The 17,750-nt window shown below is 45.6% G+C and overlaps 1 protein-coding gene across 12 annotated transcripts in view; it reads right to left on the bottom strand.

The window, feature by feature from the left end:
- tns1b (tensin 1b) overlaps window positions 1–17,750 on the bottom strand; it is a 169,781-nt gene that overhangs the window by 8,365 nt on the left and 143,666 nt on the right. For 8 of the 12 annotated variants that reach the window (XM_056389766.1, XM_056389765.1, XM_056389777.1 and 5 more), the window contains 9 exons: window positions 11,660–13,174; window positions 10,373–10,453; window positions 7,257–7,450; window positions 7,007–7,145; window positions 4,170–4,265; window positions 3,701–3,727; window positions 3,166–3,346; window positions 1,904–2,952; window positions 706–792 (listed from right to left, as the gene is read on the bottom strand). In XM_056389766.1, the coding sequence (XP_056245741.1) occupies window positions 706–792; window positions 1,904–2,952; window positions 3,166–3,346; window positions 3,701–3,727; window positions 4,170–4,265; window positions 7,007–7,145; window positions 7,257–7,450; window positions 10,373–10,453; window positions 11,660–13,174 (3,369 nt within the window). The remainder of the gene's footprint in view (window positions 1–705; window positions 793–1,903; window positions 2,953–3,165; window positions 3,347–3,700; window positions 3,728–4,169; window positions 4,266–7,006; window positions 7,146–7,256; window positions 7,451–10,372; window positions 10,454–11,659; window positions 13,175–17,750) is intronic. The other 4 variants (XM_056389770.1, XM_056389773.1, XM_056389771.1 and 1 more) reach the window with 4 other exon arrangements.

Raw genomic sequence — 17,750 nt, forward strand, 5'->3', positions numbered from 1 at the left:
CATGATATAATCCAATACGGGCCATGAGCGAATGCAGATGGGGAAACCAATAGCCGCTGACCTCACAACCAAAACACACAAGCACAGAGACGTTGTGTATAAAGTGGTATACGCGCGTGTGTGTATGCATATGCATGCATATTCATTACTGCATGTGTGTCTGCAAAAGAGACAATGTTAGAGTGTCATCAGACCTGTGTGTGAAATTCAACACCGGGGCTTCAAATTCAACTAAATCTTTCCAGTTGAATAAAAACAGTTTAATCATACTAACCACTTCTTAAATGCTTCATGGGAACAGTCTATAATAGAGACTGAGCTCTACATCTCTGCAGTGTAATCCACTCCTCCACTGTCTATTCCCATGCTCTGCGTGTTTCAACCGTTTCTAACTTTGCCAGAACATCACTAATCACGCAGCTTCCATTCCAATAGTGTGAGACATTGAAATTTAAAGTGTTAGTTTCTGGTGGACTGTTCCTTTAACTGTACTTTCCAACTTATCACAATGAAAAGACCAGTGCCCACGGTTGACACCCGGCACCAAGAAGATAAAACAAACCGGCAAAAATAACCTTTTCCCATTTGGACATTGATCTGATTAAACATGTAATAGTAGTGATTACAGCATTTGCAGAAAATATCTGAAGGTCATTCAAGGGAAAAATCTTTGAGCCGTGTGAGTCATGCTCTGTGCGATCTTACCTTGCTCCCTGGAAATGTCTGGCTTGTACCAGAACTTGGACGTGTCTTGGACAAACTTGACATTCAGCCTGCTCTCAGGACTTCCATCTGCAAGGAAAACAAAGAGAACCTTACAGAAATGGATACGCTGTGCTTTGCTAAAATCCCTGTGAAGTAGACCAGTTACTACAGTGTTCTTATAGACAGTGTATGTCACTCAAGATACACCCGAAAGCTCTAATATACAGTACGCTCAGTATATTTTGTTGTTGAACTGGCCGAGCTGTGACGGTGATCTGGTCAGCACTCCAGTCAAGTCAAGTTTATACTGGTACTGACGAGTATTTTAATGTTATTTTGTGTGGATATAATCATGGTGTATGACTTCTGAATTCACATATCGAATGGCATCGATGTTCTCTGGAAAAGAGATTAAGGTGGTAGGAAGACGGACCAATAACTGGTTTGAAAATTTGAGAGCCAACAAATGAATTCAGGTGATAAGCAAAAATCCAAAATACCAAGGTCAAGTGACGTCTCCCATTTTGCATCTGACATTACATTAGGGGTCAGTCTTCATAGAAATTCAAGGGCTACATCCACACTACTACATTTTCATTTTAAAAGAGCTTTTGAAAACCAAAAAATTGTCACACCTGAAAACGCACACATACATGACGATTAACGTACACTGGGCACGTGCGATCCAGTGTAAAGAGGAAGCAGATTGTCTGCTCCGCTGTTGGTTAGCTGCACAAAATACTCCCAACGAGGAACAGCGAAGGGTGTTGTGGCATCAAAAGGCAGAATTCAACTGCACAACAGCTGCTCGCAAAAACGACAAGGTCAGTAACACTTGTAATTGGTTTTCCACGTTGCATTCACCACTGGTAGTCGAGGCTGATGAGACCCGATCAGTTATTGCCCATCTAGACTACAACACAACCCCAGAGTTTAAACTAAAAAAGGTAAAGCGAGCGTGAGGTGAGTAGTGTGGACGGCAGGCGCAAACATAGCAAAAGAGATATGTTTTAAAACTAAAACATAGTAGAAAATATATATAGAAAACTCTAAAAGCAAAACACAAACCAAGAGGCGGCTGCCGACGCACTGGGCTGAAAGCCACTCTATCGCTACCCTGCCCCCTCAGCATCTAGATCTATCAGTGCTGATGCTTCGTTTTAATGGTCATGTTACTCCAGAGAATTTATGTCCTTACCGGACATATTGAACCTGGAGAAGTCAGAGAGGGTGTGGAAGTAGCCTTGATTGCCTCCTCCGCTCATTGGGGACACCATCTTCCCGTTCAGCGTGCCATAGGACACGGCTCCGTTTGGCCTGTCGCCGCTCGACATGCGCCTCTTCTCCGGAAGCTGGGGCTGGAAACCGGGGGCTGGGCTACCCTGCCTGAACCCTACACCCATCCCCATCGTCCCCCCATCCTGGTAGCCTGCAGGCGCGATGGGGAAGGAGGGAGTGGGTGGTCCCTGGTAGCCTGAGGAGCTGCTCTGTCTTGACAGGTTCCCATGTCTCTCGTCTGGGGTGGTGTAACCGCTGTGCATGGGGTGACGGTCCAGACTGGGGCTCCTCTGGGACACCTGTGACACAGACGGGTGACGGCCCAAAACCGGACTTCCTTGGGGGTGTGTGACGGACGGCTGTCGGCTGAGCACGGGGCTGCTCTGCAGGGGTTGGCCCAAGGATGGCTGCCTGCTGAGGACCGGACTCCGCTGAGACCCCTGTCCTAAAGAGGCCTGTCTGCTGAGGACTGGGCTATTCTGAGCTCCCTGAGACAGACGACGGCCGAGGACGGGACTGCCACCTGACATGAGACCTGGCATGCCTACATCAAAGCCATTGGCTGGTGATGTATGTTGACCCATTATGAAAACATCCTGATTAGCGTTCGAGCGCTGCTGGAGGACAGGACTGTGAGCGGAGCCGAGGATGTTGGTCCGGTGCTGTGCACGGGGACTTCCATGGCTGAGTGTGATCTGGGAGGGTTCTGAGGTGGGCGGGCTTGGATCTGTGGCCACATAACTCCCCTGGATGGTGTTGGGACCAAGGTAGGACAATGTAGGGGCAGTAGTGCCAAGGTAAGAAGAGGCTGGAGAGCTGGAATCCAGGTAGGAGGAGGTGGGAGTATTCACGGCTTGATATGAGGGGGTGGGAGTGGGGTAGGCACTCCCTGTAGCCTGGGAGCGGAAGCCTGAATCAGTAGTGGGTTGGGACGGAGTGCTAACACTGCTCTCTGTTAAGGGCCGGTCACTGGAAGAGAAATGGAAAAGTCTATTAACCAGCTGTGCTAGTTGGCAGTCGGGTACAGAGCTTCCTCCTCACTAAGAAACAGACAAGACAATCCTTATTTTCAAAGACAATGTGACTATATAGAGATCTTTTTTTTTTTTACACTTTTACTCATTTCTTTAAAATGCATTCTTAAGATCTCACAAAAAAAAAAACATTATATATTTGACCCACCCCTGTGAGGTCTGGATGGGACTGCTGCTGGACAAAGGTGGGTTCAGTGTGTGGGTGGAGGGACTTGGACTTCTCTGCTGGCTGGTCGCCTCTCCCAGCGGGCTGAGGCTCCGCGGTGACGTGGACGGCTCTCCACCTGCCGCTGCCGACCTCGCCACAGACTCTACGTAGCTTCTTGGTGCTGCATGTGAGAGAGAGGAGTATCTCTATGAGCCACAAAGGGTTTTCTGTTCTGTGTGTGTGATAATTAAGCGATTTCCTAAATGTATTACATGGAGGGTGGTCTCATCATGAATCAAGGGTGATACACAAAAAAAGAAAAAGAAAACTATAAAAGTAGGTAACTACCAAATGAGTGGATATAAATTGACTGTTATCATGTATTTTGCCATGAGAGTGGTTTTGACTTTTCCAGACTGTAAATGGAAATGGAAAAGGTCTGAAAACACATGACATGTAGGTGGAGAAATGAGGTGGAGGAGATTAACAACTCGAATGGTGATAATGATCTCTGGCACTTCAGCAGCGCTCTTACCTTCCTCACCCTCACTGCTCTCATCATCTGTGAAGCATCATTGGAGATAATCCAGAGAAACAGAAGAATGTAAAGCAACACATGCACAGCAGGGCGGAAGGAAAGAGAAGACATTTTCTGCGCTGCATTTATCTAATTGTGTGTTATTAAGGAGAGCGTGTGTATGACAGGGAATGTCAGTCAGTAAATTAATGTGAAGCCCTATGTGTTGTGTTAGCTGCTCGGTGTAAGGGTTTAAATATTAATGCTACAAATACGCAATCCATGCATTTTTGACCGGATAAAATTAATGTCATTTTGTGTTTCTCAGGTGGTCTTACTTTGTTATTATAAGAAATAGGCCTGTTTTACATTGTTTACATAGGTAAACAACCTCGATACAGTCCTTTCCTCGTCATCCTTCCTGCCATATCTGATTTGCTACTGAAGGTCGTGATTAATAGCTAATTCAGTGAGTGGTACAACCAACCTGAGCCTGTTTGATTCAGGAGGATTTCTGCCGGGTTGTGGGGCTTTAACCCCAGGGCTGACAGTGGAGTCTTGGCAAGACCAGGAGGGGACCGACCTGAAGAGAAATGAATAGTTATGAGCACACAGCAGCATATATCACACACATCTTGACAGGTGCTACCTGTTTTCACACTCTAACCGTGATTTATCACCCTTTTTTTTTTGGAAAAAAAAAAAAAAGTTGAGTGTATAAAAACAACCAATAAAGATTAAAACATCATAATAGCCATTTAATATTTTAATGATAATATAGTCAGTTCATACACTGATACACAGGTATACAGCTGTCAAGACGAGTCATAAATCATCAGTGCGGGTTGACACACGAGCAGTATGTTCAGAGGGGGGGGCCATGCCTCATGCTCTGATGGAGGGGCAAAACATGCACATGACCAACCCAGATGTGACAAACCTCTGGCTGTGACAACACCTCAGTCTACAAACAGCAGAATGAGATGTGTGTCACGCTCATCAAAGCAGAGCTGGGTCAAACTGAACTACACTTGGTTTCCTAGACGCATACGTAATACAGGAAAATTGTATGTGTATTCATTCGTTGTTGTTCTTATAAATTTGTGAGTTTTTATAGACTGCAGCTTATTCTAGTTTTACGTTCTTTACCATAGCAATGCTAACAGCCCTGTATTCCTTTGGGTTACATGCTACTACTGTCCATGAGAGAAGCTGAACTTTGACACAGTCTCTGCTATATTAACGCCGGAGGGAAAGATGAGGAGTAGAGTGTGTTGCCTTACTCACTTACACTGAGATCTACATGACTATAATCCTCTTTCAGTGAATGTGTTTTATTCCAGGTGATGCTTTTCACGACATTAATCTGCGCTCCAGTGCCAACTACTCCTTTTATTCCCTCCAGTGTAAACAAAAATAATCATTTGGAGGAAAAAAAAAAACTTTTGAGATAACAGACATGTATTGCTGGCAAGATTATCAAACGACAGGACATAAATGGCTGGGTAATTGAGGCTGTTGGCAAGGGGGGGGGGGCTGCAGGCAGGGTGCTGGTTGCAGTGAAACATGGCAGCAACAGGAACCCAAACACAGATGAGATGAACAGCAACACAGAGCAGCAGCAGCTGAGAGTGGAAGTTCACAATAATGGCACATTTGTGTGCTGTACACTATGTGTATGGATCTATGTGTGTAGGTTTTCAGTCATCACACAAACTGCAGTGTGTTTTTTTTTTGAGTGTGTCTGATGTGTGCGCTCCACACTGTGTCCATTTCGTTGCCAGTGCTGCTCTCGTGTGGCTCTCATGCCAAAGCGGTGCAGGACTGTGATAAGTGATGGGCAAAGGGTCACTCGGGCAGAGAGACGGCACAGGGCTTTGGGAATAGGGGGAGGGGGTAAATATGGCTGACGTTGTGGGACAGTGGAACTCCGGTAGAGACACGTGCATCCTCCACTTACCAAAGAATCCAAATCAATTCTTTGTACTTGCAACCTGGATGCCCGACATGTACTCGTGGGTGGTGTGTGTGTGTGTGTGTGTGTGTGTGTGTGTGTTTGGGGGGGTGGGGTGGGGGGATAGGCTAAGTGAAGACTAGGGGACACTCAGATGACAGTGTCACGTGCACTAATCAGTCGGCTAACCATGCACTTTTAACAAGTTTTGCCGGTAACAGCAAAACCGTTCTCAGTTAACTGATGATAGCAGTTAACTTGATTGTGTGATCAGCTGAGAAAAAGATCATCTGGATTTGTGGTGCAAGAAGAACTTAAAAACACGACTGATACAGGCATTCAACACGTTACTGCTCCGTGTCACTGCTTACACAATCTTCCCACTGTGAAGGGAAGGAGGCGAGAGAGGGGGTTCCACCCCAGAGCGTGTGTTCAAAATATGGTGTGTGCGTTTTTATGACTAAATTTTATGGGTGTGCCCTGGGGGAGATAGGCAAGAGGACTGGATGAGGTAATTGGCAGGGTTGGCAACGATACCTTAACCTAATATGTGACTTGATTTAGTCAGAGGTGTGTGTGAGACTGAGGGAGGGTTGGGGGAGGGAGGGAGGTAAGTGTGTGTACATTTGTCCATAACTGTGTGTATGGCTGTTGGTGTGTCTATGTCTTTTCTCTTTTATATCTTTTCTTTCTTTCTCTGCGGAGTGACTCTGAAAAGAGACATGATCAAGCAGCTGGTGGGATTACACCAGACTGACTCTGCATCTGCTGAACGATGACTACTGACATTCTTGTGAGAAAAGAAGGATTCAGTCTTTCACGAGACGTGGCCACTCAGGCATTTTCGATGAGCCAACACAAGGCCACAATGCTGCAACTTCCCACTCCAACACTGGACATTGGAAATGCAGCCCATTTACAATCTGAATGAAAATGGGATGAGGTAATAGAGGGCATTTATTATCATGACTCGGAATATGTGGCACCAAATGGAGAGAGAAGTTACTGTAAATCAAGATTAATTACCTTCAGTCTGTTAAGTGTCAGAAAACTTTTATATCTCAAAATTTTTCCCACCCTAGGTGCTGTCAGTATCACAATAACATCTAAGTTCAACTTTTAACTAAAACAAGTATTCATATTCATCCAACAGTGAATCAAAGTTAAATTACTCAAATATATAATCTACTTTGACATCTTGTCTAGCATTTTAGTCAGTTGCAATGTGACGTGTGTAGAAGTTTTAAACTACAGCTTGCAGTACTGCATATTGACTCAAGGGTACGAGTAATTCTCTGCTGTTACATACAGTCTTCAGTAACTAGGCCTGAGCTCCACAGTGCCCTCTGTCAGCCGGAGGGGGAACTTACACAGGTTGAAGTAAGGGGTTTGCGGCGAGATGGGGAAGGCAGGGGTTTGGGGAAACACCTCACCACCAACTGTGGGTGTGGGACTAATGGGGCCTCCTTCCATTTCCTCAAAGGCCTCCCGGTAGCTGTGCATATGTCTCTGTAGAGGAAAAACAATAAGATGAAAGAAATAAACATAAAACCATCACACAGCAACATGAGGGGGGGAGAGACATGTGTGAAAGCATGCTCCAACATGTACGCGTTCTACCTCCTTAGGCCGCCCTCCGGGGTTCAGCGCTATGGCATTGGCGAACTCCGGAGAAACACATCGAACAGGGGAACGAAGTGGGATATCAGGAGAAGGGCCTTCGTCAGGGCCGTTTGGATAGTGGCCGTCGCTGGTGATGCGATGACGAGGCAGAGTCGCAGGCTCGTCTGAGGACGCTGCTCGGGCCTGGACACCTGAGATGACGTAGAAGTGAGTGTTAAAATTCCTGCAAGGGTCGGTCGATGCTGCTCCATTGTCCGGCTTCCCTCCATCAGATGTTAATAGTTATCAGCCGGTGTGAATGCTCACTGCTGTAGTGTGCATTTTACAGACAATCAAAAAGCTTTTGCAGAAGGCTGTGGTTCTTCAGACTTTCATACACAGCCTACATGCACACACGCGAGGTTAATGCAAGGTTAACTGCTGATCAAACTGAAACCAAGTTAAGTCACAAGAAATAAAACAAACAAAATCATAAATTCGGCAAAGCAAAAGACAAACTATTGCAAGTTTCTCAAACTTCAGGGACCTTGGAAATATGTTACATAAAGTAATGTTCACCCCATGTAGCATCAGCTGAAACTGCGATAAGCAGCAATGTTTTGGAGGACTGGGAGAAAAAATGTTCTCTCAAACAAATTTTCAAGACTTCTCAAACTGAATGTTTGTTATCTAATGCGTCAATGTGGCCAGTGCTGGCTGAACCTCAAAGCAGCCAATAAGCTTATTTTAGTTAATCTCGTCGGAAGTGAGAGAGGGAGAGAGAGAAAGAGAGAGAGAGAGAGAGAGAGAGAGAGAGCTCGCAGCATAAAACAAACAAGGATTTTGAGTTAAGAGTTTTAAGCTAATATGCGATGCCATTGACTGGTGGGTCGAGGTAGCAACACATGAAGCGCTGGCCAAAGCAGAAAAGCCAGTGTCAAAGACTTATCACTGGCTGCCCTGCGCTTTGGAATGAGATGAAGGGTAACAGGAGAAAGAGAGGGAAGAATAATGGGTTTAAGAAACGGGTGGGAAAACTGGGATAATAAATGATGTGGTGTTGTTTGTGCTGAGGCGGTTTACCCCGTGGCTTTTCTCAGTGTTACCCTCTTGGTGTTTCATGATGATTCTGTCACTGAAACAGTTGGATAGACAACAGATCTGACAGACTGAGTATTTGTGCAGTTTCAATTTACATGTTTTCTTTGACTGACTGCTACCACAGCACCTCCTCTTTCACACCTCAAACATCTGCCTTTGCCAGAGGGAATGAGCTCATCTACAAACTGAAAACAAAGACAAGCTAATAGTATCATTAAAGGGGGTATTTTGTAAGTTTTCTCTGCTGCTGAACATGGTTTCTTGCCGGGAGCAGGTGGTGGTGATTGTTGCTTGACAAGCACTTCGGCCATTGTGTTCACTCTGAGCAGTGCTACGTCTTCAGGGCAGATTGGAAGCTACAGTGAGTCGCTATCGGAATAGCTGGTTTCTTTAGTAGAAGAAAAGACATGAGAGAGACAAGCGTTAGCATAGGTGTTTCTTTCCACCTCTGGAGACAGCTCTTGGTGAATAAAGGAATGAAGTTTGTATCTGAACTCAATTTTTCTTCTAGACTGGTAAGTTAACTGAAAGCTTTTTTTCAGCCTGATGCTGATGGACATTTCAACACATGGAAAAAAAAAAACACAGACGCACCCAACGAGCCTGACTGTTGTGGAAACAGTGAAATTATCATTCAGTTAAGGTCAATAAATCACGGCTCTATATAGCTATTTTTACCCAATAGAAAGAAATCAGTGGTAAACAAGCGCCAGTCAAGCCGTCTGTTAGGATGCTTGATTTACCTTCAGGTATTGGCAGGGTGATGGTTAAAAAATCTTGGAGCTGACCTCTTTGAGAAGCATGCAGTCAACACCCCCCGGCCAGAAACACACCCACCAATGCACCGAGCCTGGAAACTGAGAACCAGATGTACCCACGATGCACTGCACAACAGCAGAGCACTGTCAAACACTGCGCCGTTGCCCTAGTGACCGCTAATGGTTTCCAGCTGGGATGGCTGGAGATCCCTAGCGCTGACTATTTTCTCTTTCTCTTCTCCCATTTTCCAGCTGTTTAAAAGCCAGTTATCACGTGGAATATGAAAGGGGTTGATTCCAAAAACATAAACCTGATAGGTGATCCTGTGGGTATCTGTGTTTATTTATTTTTTGTTTTGTTTTTTAATATGTGCACACCTGCAATGGAGAAGGAGGTTATCTAAGGTAAAACTGAGGGGATCAATAATAATATTCTAATGAATTGTTTATTTCAGACTCTAATGAATTCTTGTAGGACATGATGACTGGGGATATGACCTCATTATAACTTTATTCCAATTCTACAATTCAACATGTAAACGTTGACGTAGTGTTGCATCACTGAAGCGGATATTGCTGTCTGCGGTAAAGAGGCCAGACTGGCCCATGACACCCTCAGGCCCTACACAGAACAATCCTTTCTGCATTGTGGTGGCTGTCTCCCAGCGGACACATACAGTGAGGTTTCCAACTAGGACCGTGGTCTCTCTCCTAGATTTGGTGTCCTTTATCTGGCTTTGTAAATCTTCAAAATAGTGCGAGTGAAAAAAAGCAGCCTTGAATGAGTCCAGTGTATCCTGGCCTCTGTATTGTTCCCCAAGTTTGGCAAAACGGATCTTGTGACATGCACTCTCCTGGCAAGGGACAGAGACTCCTTTGTGCTTCTCCTGTCTCGTTCTTGTGAAACTTTAACATTATCCAACTGAGGTTTATTTTCTGCACCACAGTTTGAGTAATTTCCTTACCTTGAGGTATAAAACTGCTCAGAACAAACAGCAATGAGGGGTGAAGAAAGAAATCATAAGAGGGTTAGTTTGATGATGCTGCTCTGCAAACCCGATGATGACAGAGAAAACTGTGTTATGTATGGCAGGGAGAGAGGAAAGAGGAAGTGACAAGACAAGACAAGATATGATAAATCATTAACAACCAAAGAGCACTGCAGTCCAAGGCAAAACAGATACAGACTTGAACTTGGATTGAAGGAACACTTGAAAAAAGGACCTCTCCTTTTTTCTTTTTAAGTGTTCCTTCGGACAGGATGGGAGAACCAACCCGAGAGGGAGTGAGAACGGCGGTGCTCAGACTGAGAGGAAGTCATGCTGGGGATGACACTTTTGGCACGAGCCGAGTATTCTGGGTAAAAAAGATGAATGATGAGAGAGAGAGAAAGGAAAAATGATGATGGTAAAACTAAAAGGAAAAGGAAAACAAGCAGACAGAGGATGAGGTCCCGCTTATGACGAGAACAGGAGAACAAGAAGGTAATTGTCATTTAAAAGCTTCTCCTTCCTGTTATAGTTTGCACATGAACCTGTGATGTGCTGATGTGCATGCTAAGCTATGGACCTCACATTATAAACCATAAGTGACTGCTTTGTCTTTACTGTTTCCAAACAAGTCATGAAAAAATGAGCGTTTCTATGATACAGGAAGTGGAAAGCAATTTGAGATCTGTTTCATTTACCTCACACAAACAGTATCCTACGTTTCCAACTTTGAATGGTGTTAAAGTAGCACTTACTATTGTGTAATGTGAACAATCACTCTGTTTAAATAGCACTAAAGTGAAGTGATCCGTATGCTAGATCAGGGCTCAGCTATTGTGCTGCTGTATGTTGACTTTGCTCCACGTCTTGCTGCTCTGCAGGATGTCTGATGTGCTTATCTAGGGACAGTCAACCTGCCGGACTAGAGAGAACGCTTCCTGTTGGAGCCTGAGTGATGGGGGCCGATGAGGTGACATTCAGGAAATGAGATAAGGACAGAGCAGTGTTTTCCAAGGGAGACGAGTGCACAGTGCATGGCTGACAGAAACAATATTATTCTTTAGTTCTTTCTTCTGTCCTGCATTTTCTGCCACACAAAATATTACAAACAACTAATATGATGAATAATACTTAGTAAAGGACGTGCTAATATTTTTGTATTTAGCATCAGCAATGGCTATTACACAATAGGGTAATGTTATTATCCTCTGTCCTGGATAAAAGGCTGGTTGTGGAAATAATAAACCAAATGTTTTAGTGTTTGGCTACAGCCAAGATTCAGTTTTTACTGTCCTTCTACTATAAGTAAAGGTGAAGTCGTGATGTCAGTGAATTCTGTTTTTCAGCAGCGGGTTTCAGATGTATTTTTGTGATCTCGGTTTGCTGAGAATTAGGAAAAGGTTGCGACAAACAAGTAGAAATCCAATATTTCCACAGATTGCATCACTCCACCCTTATATTCCTTCTGTGTTGGATGTGTTTTTGTTTTGTTTTGTTTTTTTTTTATTAAAAGGTGCTGAGGTCACAAATTGAGTGAGGTGTCATGATAAAATAAGTCAATGATGCATCTTACCAGCTACTCTTTGAGCCACCAGACCTTCAACGTTGAAGACTTCATCAGGCTCGCTGACTCTTGGCTGGGGTGATGCTGACGCAGCACTTGGACTTCTCTGGGGCTCAGAAACCTCTGCAGAATGGGACAGCGTGCTTGGTGGGTAGGTGTTGATGGGCTTCAGCTGGGCGTGGCCAGCTACAGTAGGGGAGGCTTGTGCGGGAGGACTAGTTCCAGTGGTTTCAGAGGTGTAACCCAGAGGTCCCTGGACAGGTGCGAGCTCTGGTGTACTGAACTTCCCAGGTGATAGCTGAGCTGGTGACGAGTGGCTGGCCAGGGTGGACTTGGGACCTGAAAAGTGGGTATGAATGGCAACATCACCCTGATAGGAGGGCCTGGCTTGGCTCTGGGAAAAGGATGGCTGGGTGGTCACTACAACACTGTTTTCTCGCAAGGGAGCACTTTGGGACTTTGGCACCTGCGAGCGTCCCGGTTCCAGGTCCAACATGAGGAGATTAAGGGTTTCAATAGATTGCTCAATCTCTTGCTGGGAGGCGCTGTGGCGATTAGGGAACTGTGGGAGGCTGTGGTGGCTGGGGATCACTGCTACAGAAGGAGGAGGACTAAAAGTGACGCCTTCGGTCACTGGCTCCTCAGGTACACCGAACCGCTGCCAAACGTTCAGACCACGCTGGACGGCTTCCCTGCTGCTGGTGGTGCGGGCGGGAGCTTGTGGCATAGATTTTGGATCTGCCCCAAATGAGTGAGAGCGGTACATACTGCCATTCTGGGTCGCCATGTAAGTAACCGATAACGGGGCTGAATCGCTTTGGGTCAAGGTGACAGGTTTGTCGGATCTGCCAACCTGTGGCTGAGCGCTTTCCATAGGCTTTTCTGGGACGCTGCGCTCCAGGTACGGCACATGGTCCTGGCCATTGATAAGTGGCTCAGACTGGTAGTAGAGATCAGCCGGTGTAGCCCTTCCATCAGTGGAGGAGAACGTTCCTAGACTGTCCACACTGTTACCCTCTTGACTGGTGGGCAGCTCGTCATCTAAAATGTCCGTTTCACGGTCAATGCTAGTGTGCCCATTGACGTGGACCTGGGCAGGCACCAGGTGAAGCATCCCTCCAACAGTAGATGGCGGGGTGGACAGGTAGCCCTGTCGGTGCATGGGCCCCTCCAAGCCGCTCAGCAGCTGCTCCAGCTCCTGTTTCTCTTGGGGGCTGATTGATTGTTGGGCAGTTGGGGCGTGGTGATGGACTGAGGCTGACTCCTCAACCACCGGAACGTTGGTCTGGCTCACTGTGGACGTCTGAGGGGCTGTTGCCGCTTCATCAGTTCGGTCGGTTTTGATGGAGGCGGTAGAATTTCCTGAGTCGCTGCTCACTGATAAGGCATGGTCAACCGCAGGTAGGGCGTGTTCAACAGCAGTGGGCGGAAGGCCATTCGCTGTGACTGTTCCTTCAATGGATTCCTTTTTGCGAACTTTGGCGTAGAGGCTGCCGTCCAGGGGTCCTTCGGTATGGATGACTTCTAAAACAAACAGGACAGAGACTCATTAGAATCAGATTAAACCAAAATACAACATTCAGCAACTATTTATATGTAGAGCAATTTTGAACTGCCCATGTATTTTTAGAGCCACAGCTCTTTGGCCATTACAGAAATAAATGTGTAATCTTCTAAATATAAGCACACAATATTTATCAAGGCATTTAAGAGCAAAGAGTGAGGAGACAGAAGCAGGAGTGTCAGGAGACATGGGTGGGTATGGCCAAAATAGCTGCAGTTAAATTAAACACTGGCTCGTGTCCACCTATTCTGCCAGCTTCAGGAAATGAGCAGGGTCTGTGGCATGCACTGTGGAAAAAACGATGAAATCACAGAAGCCTGATTTTCACATTCTGAAGCCAATTGGATTTATCTGTGCCACCTGAGCAACAGTGGCACAACAGAAGATGAATCAGATGTTGACTTTATTTAGTTATGATCCCAGAACTGTGAATAGCATAACCTGATGTAGAAAACAGAAGCATAAATGGGCATCACAGACTTTTAATCTACCGATCTGTGAACTCATAAACTCAGTTGGAATAGTGCAGCGCAAGTTGTGTTATCTAAACACAAATGCAGACGCACACATACTGTACATTCACACACAGCAACGCCCAAGTCCAGTGAGGCGGAAGTGGGGTGCCCCGATCAGAAGAATTTAGTCATCACTGGAAAATCAGCCTCACTGAGTAAAGGGAGGCCGGGAGTCTTTTCCTGGCCTCCCAAACTCAAAGCCAAACAAAAGCTCAACATACTGAGAGTCCCACTGCAAAAGCTGAAACACACACACACACACACACACACTTAAATGCACCTTTTTCCTCCCTCGTGCAGTCAACACAGCACGCCAATGGAGCAAGATTCATCAAGGAATTGAGAGTCTGTTCTCCACTTCCTCACATCCTCCACACGGTTTAGTAACAGTTTGTATGGTTAAACATAGTTCAAGAGGGCAAAGACAGAAACAATACCTTCAGACAATTCCTCTTCCCCTGTCCATTACAGTTACCAAGAAACCTCATAACCTATGGAGGCATGCCCCGATAACCGAATCAGATTCTACGGCTGGGAAAGGAGCTGCACAAAGAAGCTGTCTGTGTCTCTGTAACTTATAGATATCTCCATCTCAGCTTCAGTGAATACAGGGCTCTGTAATTGAGCTTGGTGGGTGTACACAAGCTGAGCACTGCAAGGTCTCCTTGGCTGGCCCCAGGCAACTTGCCAAGAGGTTGGTGCTGCCCTGTCAGGCTCTCTGCTGGAAACCAATCTGGAGGCTCTTGGTCACAGTAAATCACAGTGTATGTTTACTACTACTAATCCGTTAGTGGGAATACTTTGATTGGTACATTAGTGAACCACATGCGGGAAAAAGAGGCAGCAGTAGCTCCTAGCATGTCTCGTCTATTGGTAATGGCCTGTTGTAGTCTCACATGCCACTGGGACAGTGTATCTCCAGCGTAACCTGTGATGTAGTCAGCTCAGTAAATGGTAGCTGTCATAACTACAATCATCAGAATAGACTACAGCCAAAAAAAGAGCTGTTGGTGTGAATGCTTCACAAACGGCACTGTTGTCTCCGCTGTAAATGTAGCTGCTAAGACGAGAGTCTCCAAATCAAGTCATCATTACATATTTATATATCTCATGAAACTGCTTCAGTATCAAGTTAGGGGCTGTGCATGAGTTCCCGCATACACACACACACACACACACTTTAAATGCATCCATCATCCCGATAAACATAGACAGAAGTCATGAAAGAGGAGCCCCCCTCGCTCTCTCCATTTCAGTACCTTTATAATCACCTGCACTGAAGCCAAATGTGACTCACGCAATTAAGATGATCAGCCACACAAGCTCAGCTGACTTCACATCCTGAGTGCCTGAACTACAACACTTCAACAAGTCACCTCAAAGCAAGTCAAAGCCTCGTCAAAAGGAGAAACGGCAGAAACACCTCCACGGGAGGAGGTTCCCCTACCTGTGTGAGCAGTGGACGACGGCACAGCCTCAAACTAAGCTGGGAAAAGCCCTGCAGAGGAGCCCCCGGGGTGGGACATGAGGGATTACGGCAGGAGTTGTTGGAGGAGTTGGTTTTGGCTACTGTTCCTTCTCCTCCTCCTCCTCCTCCCTCTCTCCTGAATAGCTCGCTGTCTGGCCGGATCAGGAGAGCTGCTGCTGCTGCTGCTGCTGCTGCTGCTCAGTGTCTCCCACTAGTCTAAAGGCTGCCCTTGCTGTGTGTACGTGTGTGGGAGGTCTATCACAACAGCCTGTTTGACGGTGTGTGAGGGAGGTGGGAGGGTAAGGAGCCACTGAAATCGAGAGTGTGGAGTTTGATAGAATGACATCAGTCCCATTAGGTTAGGCTCTATTGCACACACCCACTTCCTTGATGTGCACTTTCTACAAGCCCAGTTTCTGACTTCAGACTCTCTTTTGCTTTCCTCAAGAGACCAATAATTTCCAATAACTGTTTCTAAAGTAACTGAGACAAACACACGCTGAAAAACACATAAATGTGCATACACTAACATTCGCCCTTTCCAAGCAAACATACAGATAGCTCCTTCAGCCCGCTGGTGTCAAACACTCATGTAATGGAAAGAGCTGCTTCGTCCAACAACAGTCATTTAATGAGCTCTCTCCAAGCTAGCAAGCAGGGAGCAAACTCCACCCTGCTGCAGGCAGATGGAGAAAACAGAGAAGAGAAGCTCACCGGGTAAAAAAATAGACGGATGAATACACCGAATCCTGATCCTGGTTCGTATAGAGTATTTTTAGCACTTAGTAGAAAAAAAGTGATTGAACAAAAGCAGATGTACAGAAGAAGATTTTAGTTGTGCGGTGGAATGGAAGGATGGGAGTCTGTTGTGTCATCTGTACACCATTAGCGTGCAAAACAATAGACGATAACCACATTCGTCATTCCAGCTGATAACAATAAATATGTGATGTGATTGATGATGATTGTGACACTGTTTTCCCTCATTTGACTCGCAGATTTTCACGGCAGCTCTCGTCTCCTCTCTTTAATCTCCTTCTTCTTCCCCTGACTCTATTCCTTCAGCGATGATGACGATGATGATAACTAGCTCATGTCTTCACTTTATAAGATGACGCGACTGACATAGCATCCCCCTTCGTACTACAGGAAATCTAATCCGCCTCTTTAAACTTAGGCGAGACTTTTTTTTTTTTTTTATGGCAAGCTAGACTATTTATGTTGCGGCTGCTCCTGTGTGGTGGTGGTGCTGTGGCTGCTGCAGTTTTCATCCGGCTGAAAGCACCGCCACCACGTAACCCCTCTACAAATAACTCCCTCGCCGGTGTTCCTTCATGTGATGAAGACAGGGGTGTGTGTATGTGTGATATCTTACACCGTTTGTGTCCGTGTTGGTGTGTTTTTACATGCTCCCCAGGAGGTAAATACTTGCTCTGTGATCCCAAGCACATTAGTCAGAGGAGAATGTCTGCGGGCACTGACCCTGCAGCCTTTACTAATTATACAACAGCAGGGGAGAGTGGACCATGTCTGACCAGTCTGGAATGAGCAACTGGTTTTGGCGCTACATCCTCCTCATGAGAGACGGGCAAAAAAAATCAGAATCAAGCAAGTTTAGACGGTCACAGATAAATATATATTTATATATATATATATCAGATTTGGATGTGGATTAAAACTAAACTTTAGAAAATAAAAAGTGTTGTAGACGGAAGGTGCTGCCAGATATTTTGAGGTTCTACAGGCCAGATGGCGCAACTGTGTGACTTCTTAATCTCTGAACTCTGACCTCTGACCCCCTGTGGCAATAGATCCCCCTGCACAGCGGAAATAGCATGTTTCCCCTTCTAGCCTACATGGACAAGCACACCATGTGCCGCTATCTTGCTTGTGTGTGTGTGTGTGTGTGTGTGTGTGAGAGAGCGAGAGAGAGAGAGAAAGAGAGAGAGTGTATGGGAATTCCAAACCAGTTGGGGGTCCATGTCTACTGGCCACAAGTGTGACATTACTGAAAAGCAATGACGAAACATTTTCTGAGAACGTCCCCTCGGGCCTCGACTGCTTCGACCACTAATAGCTGGACGAGAATAAAACTTTAAGTGTATTTACATTCAAGAATCCCAAGAGAATGAAAGAGCTTCAGTAGCTGTAACAGTATGTAAATACAGCCTGGTGCCATATTTGGTAAAAGCTAATGGCTGAACTATTGATCCTGCAACAAAGCATGCCTTTACTGCATGTGAGGGCTCAAGGACAGTGATTAAAGTAACACTGTGGCCTCGTAAATGATCTACTCTAAAGGCTATTACATCGTCTGAGCTGGATTAATTTGACTCGTTTAGATCACAGGAGAGTGATGAATTAAGAGTCAACAGAGCTAATGAAGCAGGTCTGATAAAATAAAGCAGCAGCAGCAGTAGTGGCTTACTGATGGTGAAGACCTATTTCTATTGAATCACAATCTATATACAATATAAACGCAGCTAAATGCTAATGATGCAAGTGCCAGATCTTCAAGTATGAATTTGGATGGGTCCTCTCAGCACATTAGTG

Source organism: Seriola aureovittata, chromosome 11 (assembly GCF_021018895.1).
Source record: "Seriola aureovittata isolate HTS-2021-v1 ecotype China chromosome 11, ASM2101889v1, whole genome shotgun sequence".
NCBI classification, from domain to species: domain Eukaryota; kingdom Metazoa; phylum Chordata; class Actinopteri; order Carangiformes; family Carangidae; genus Seriola; species Seriola aureovittata.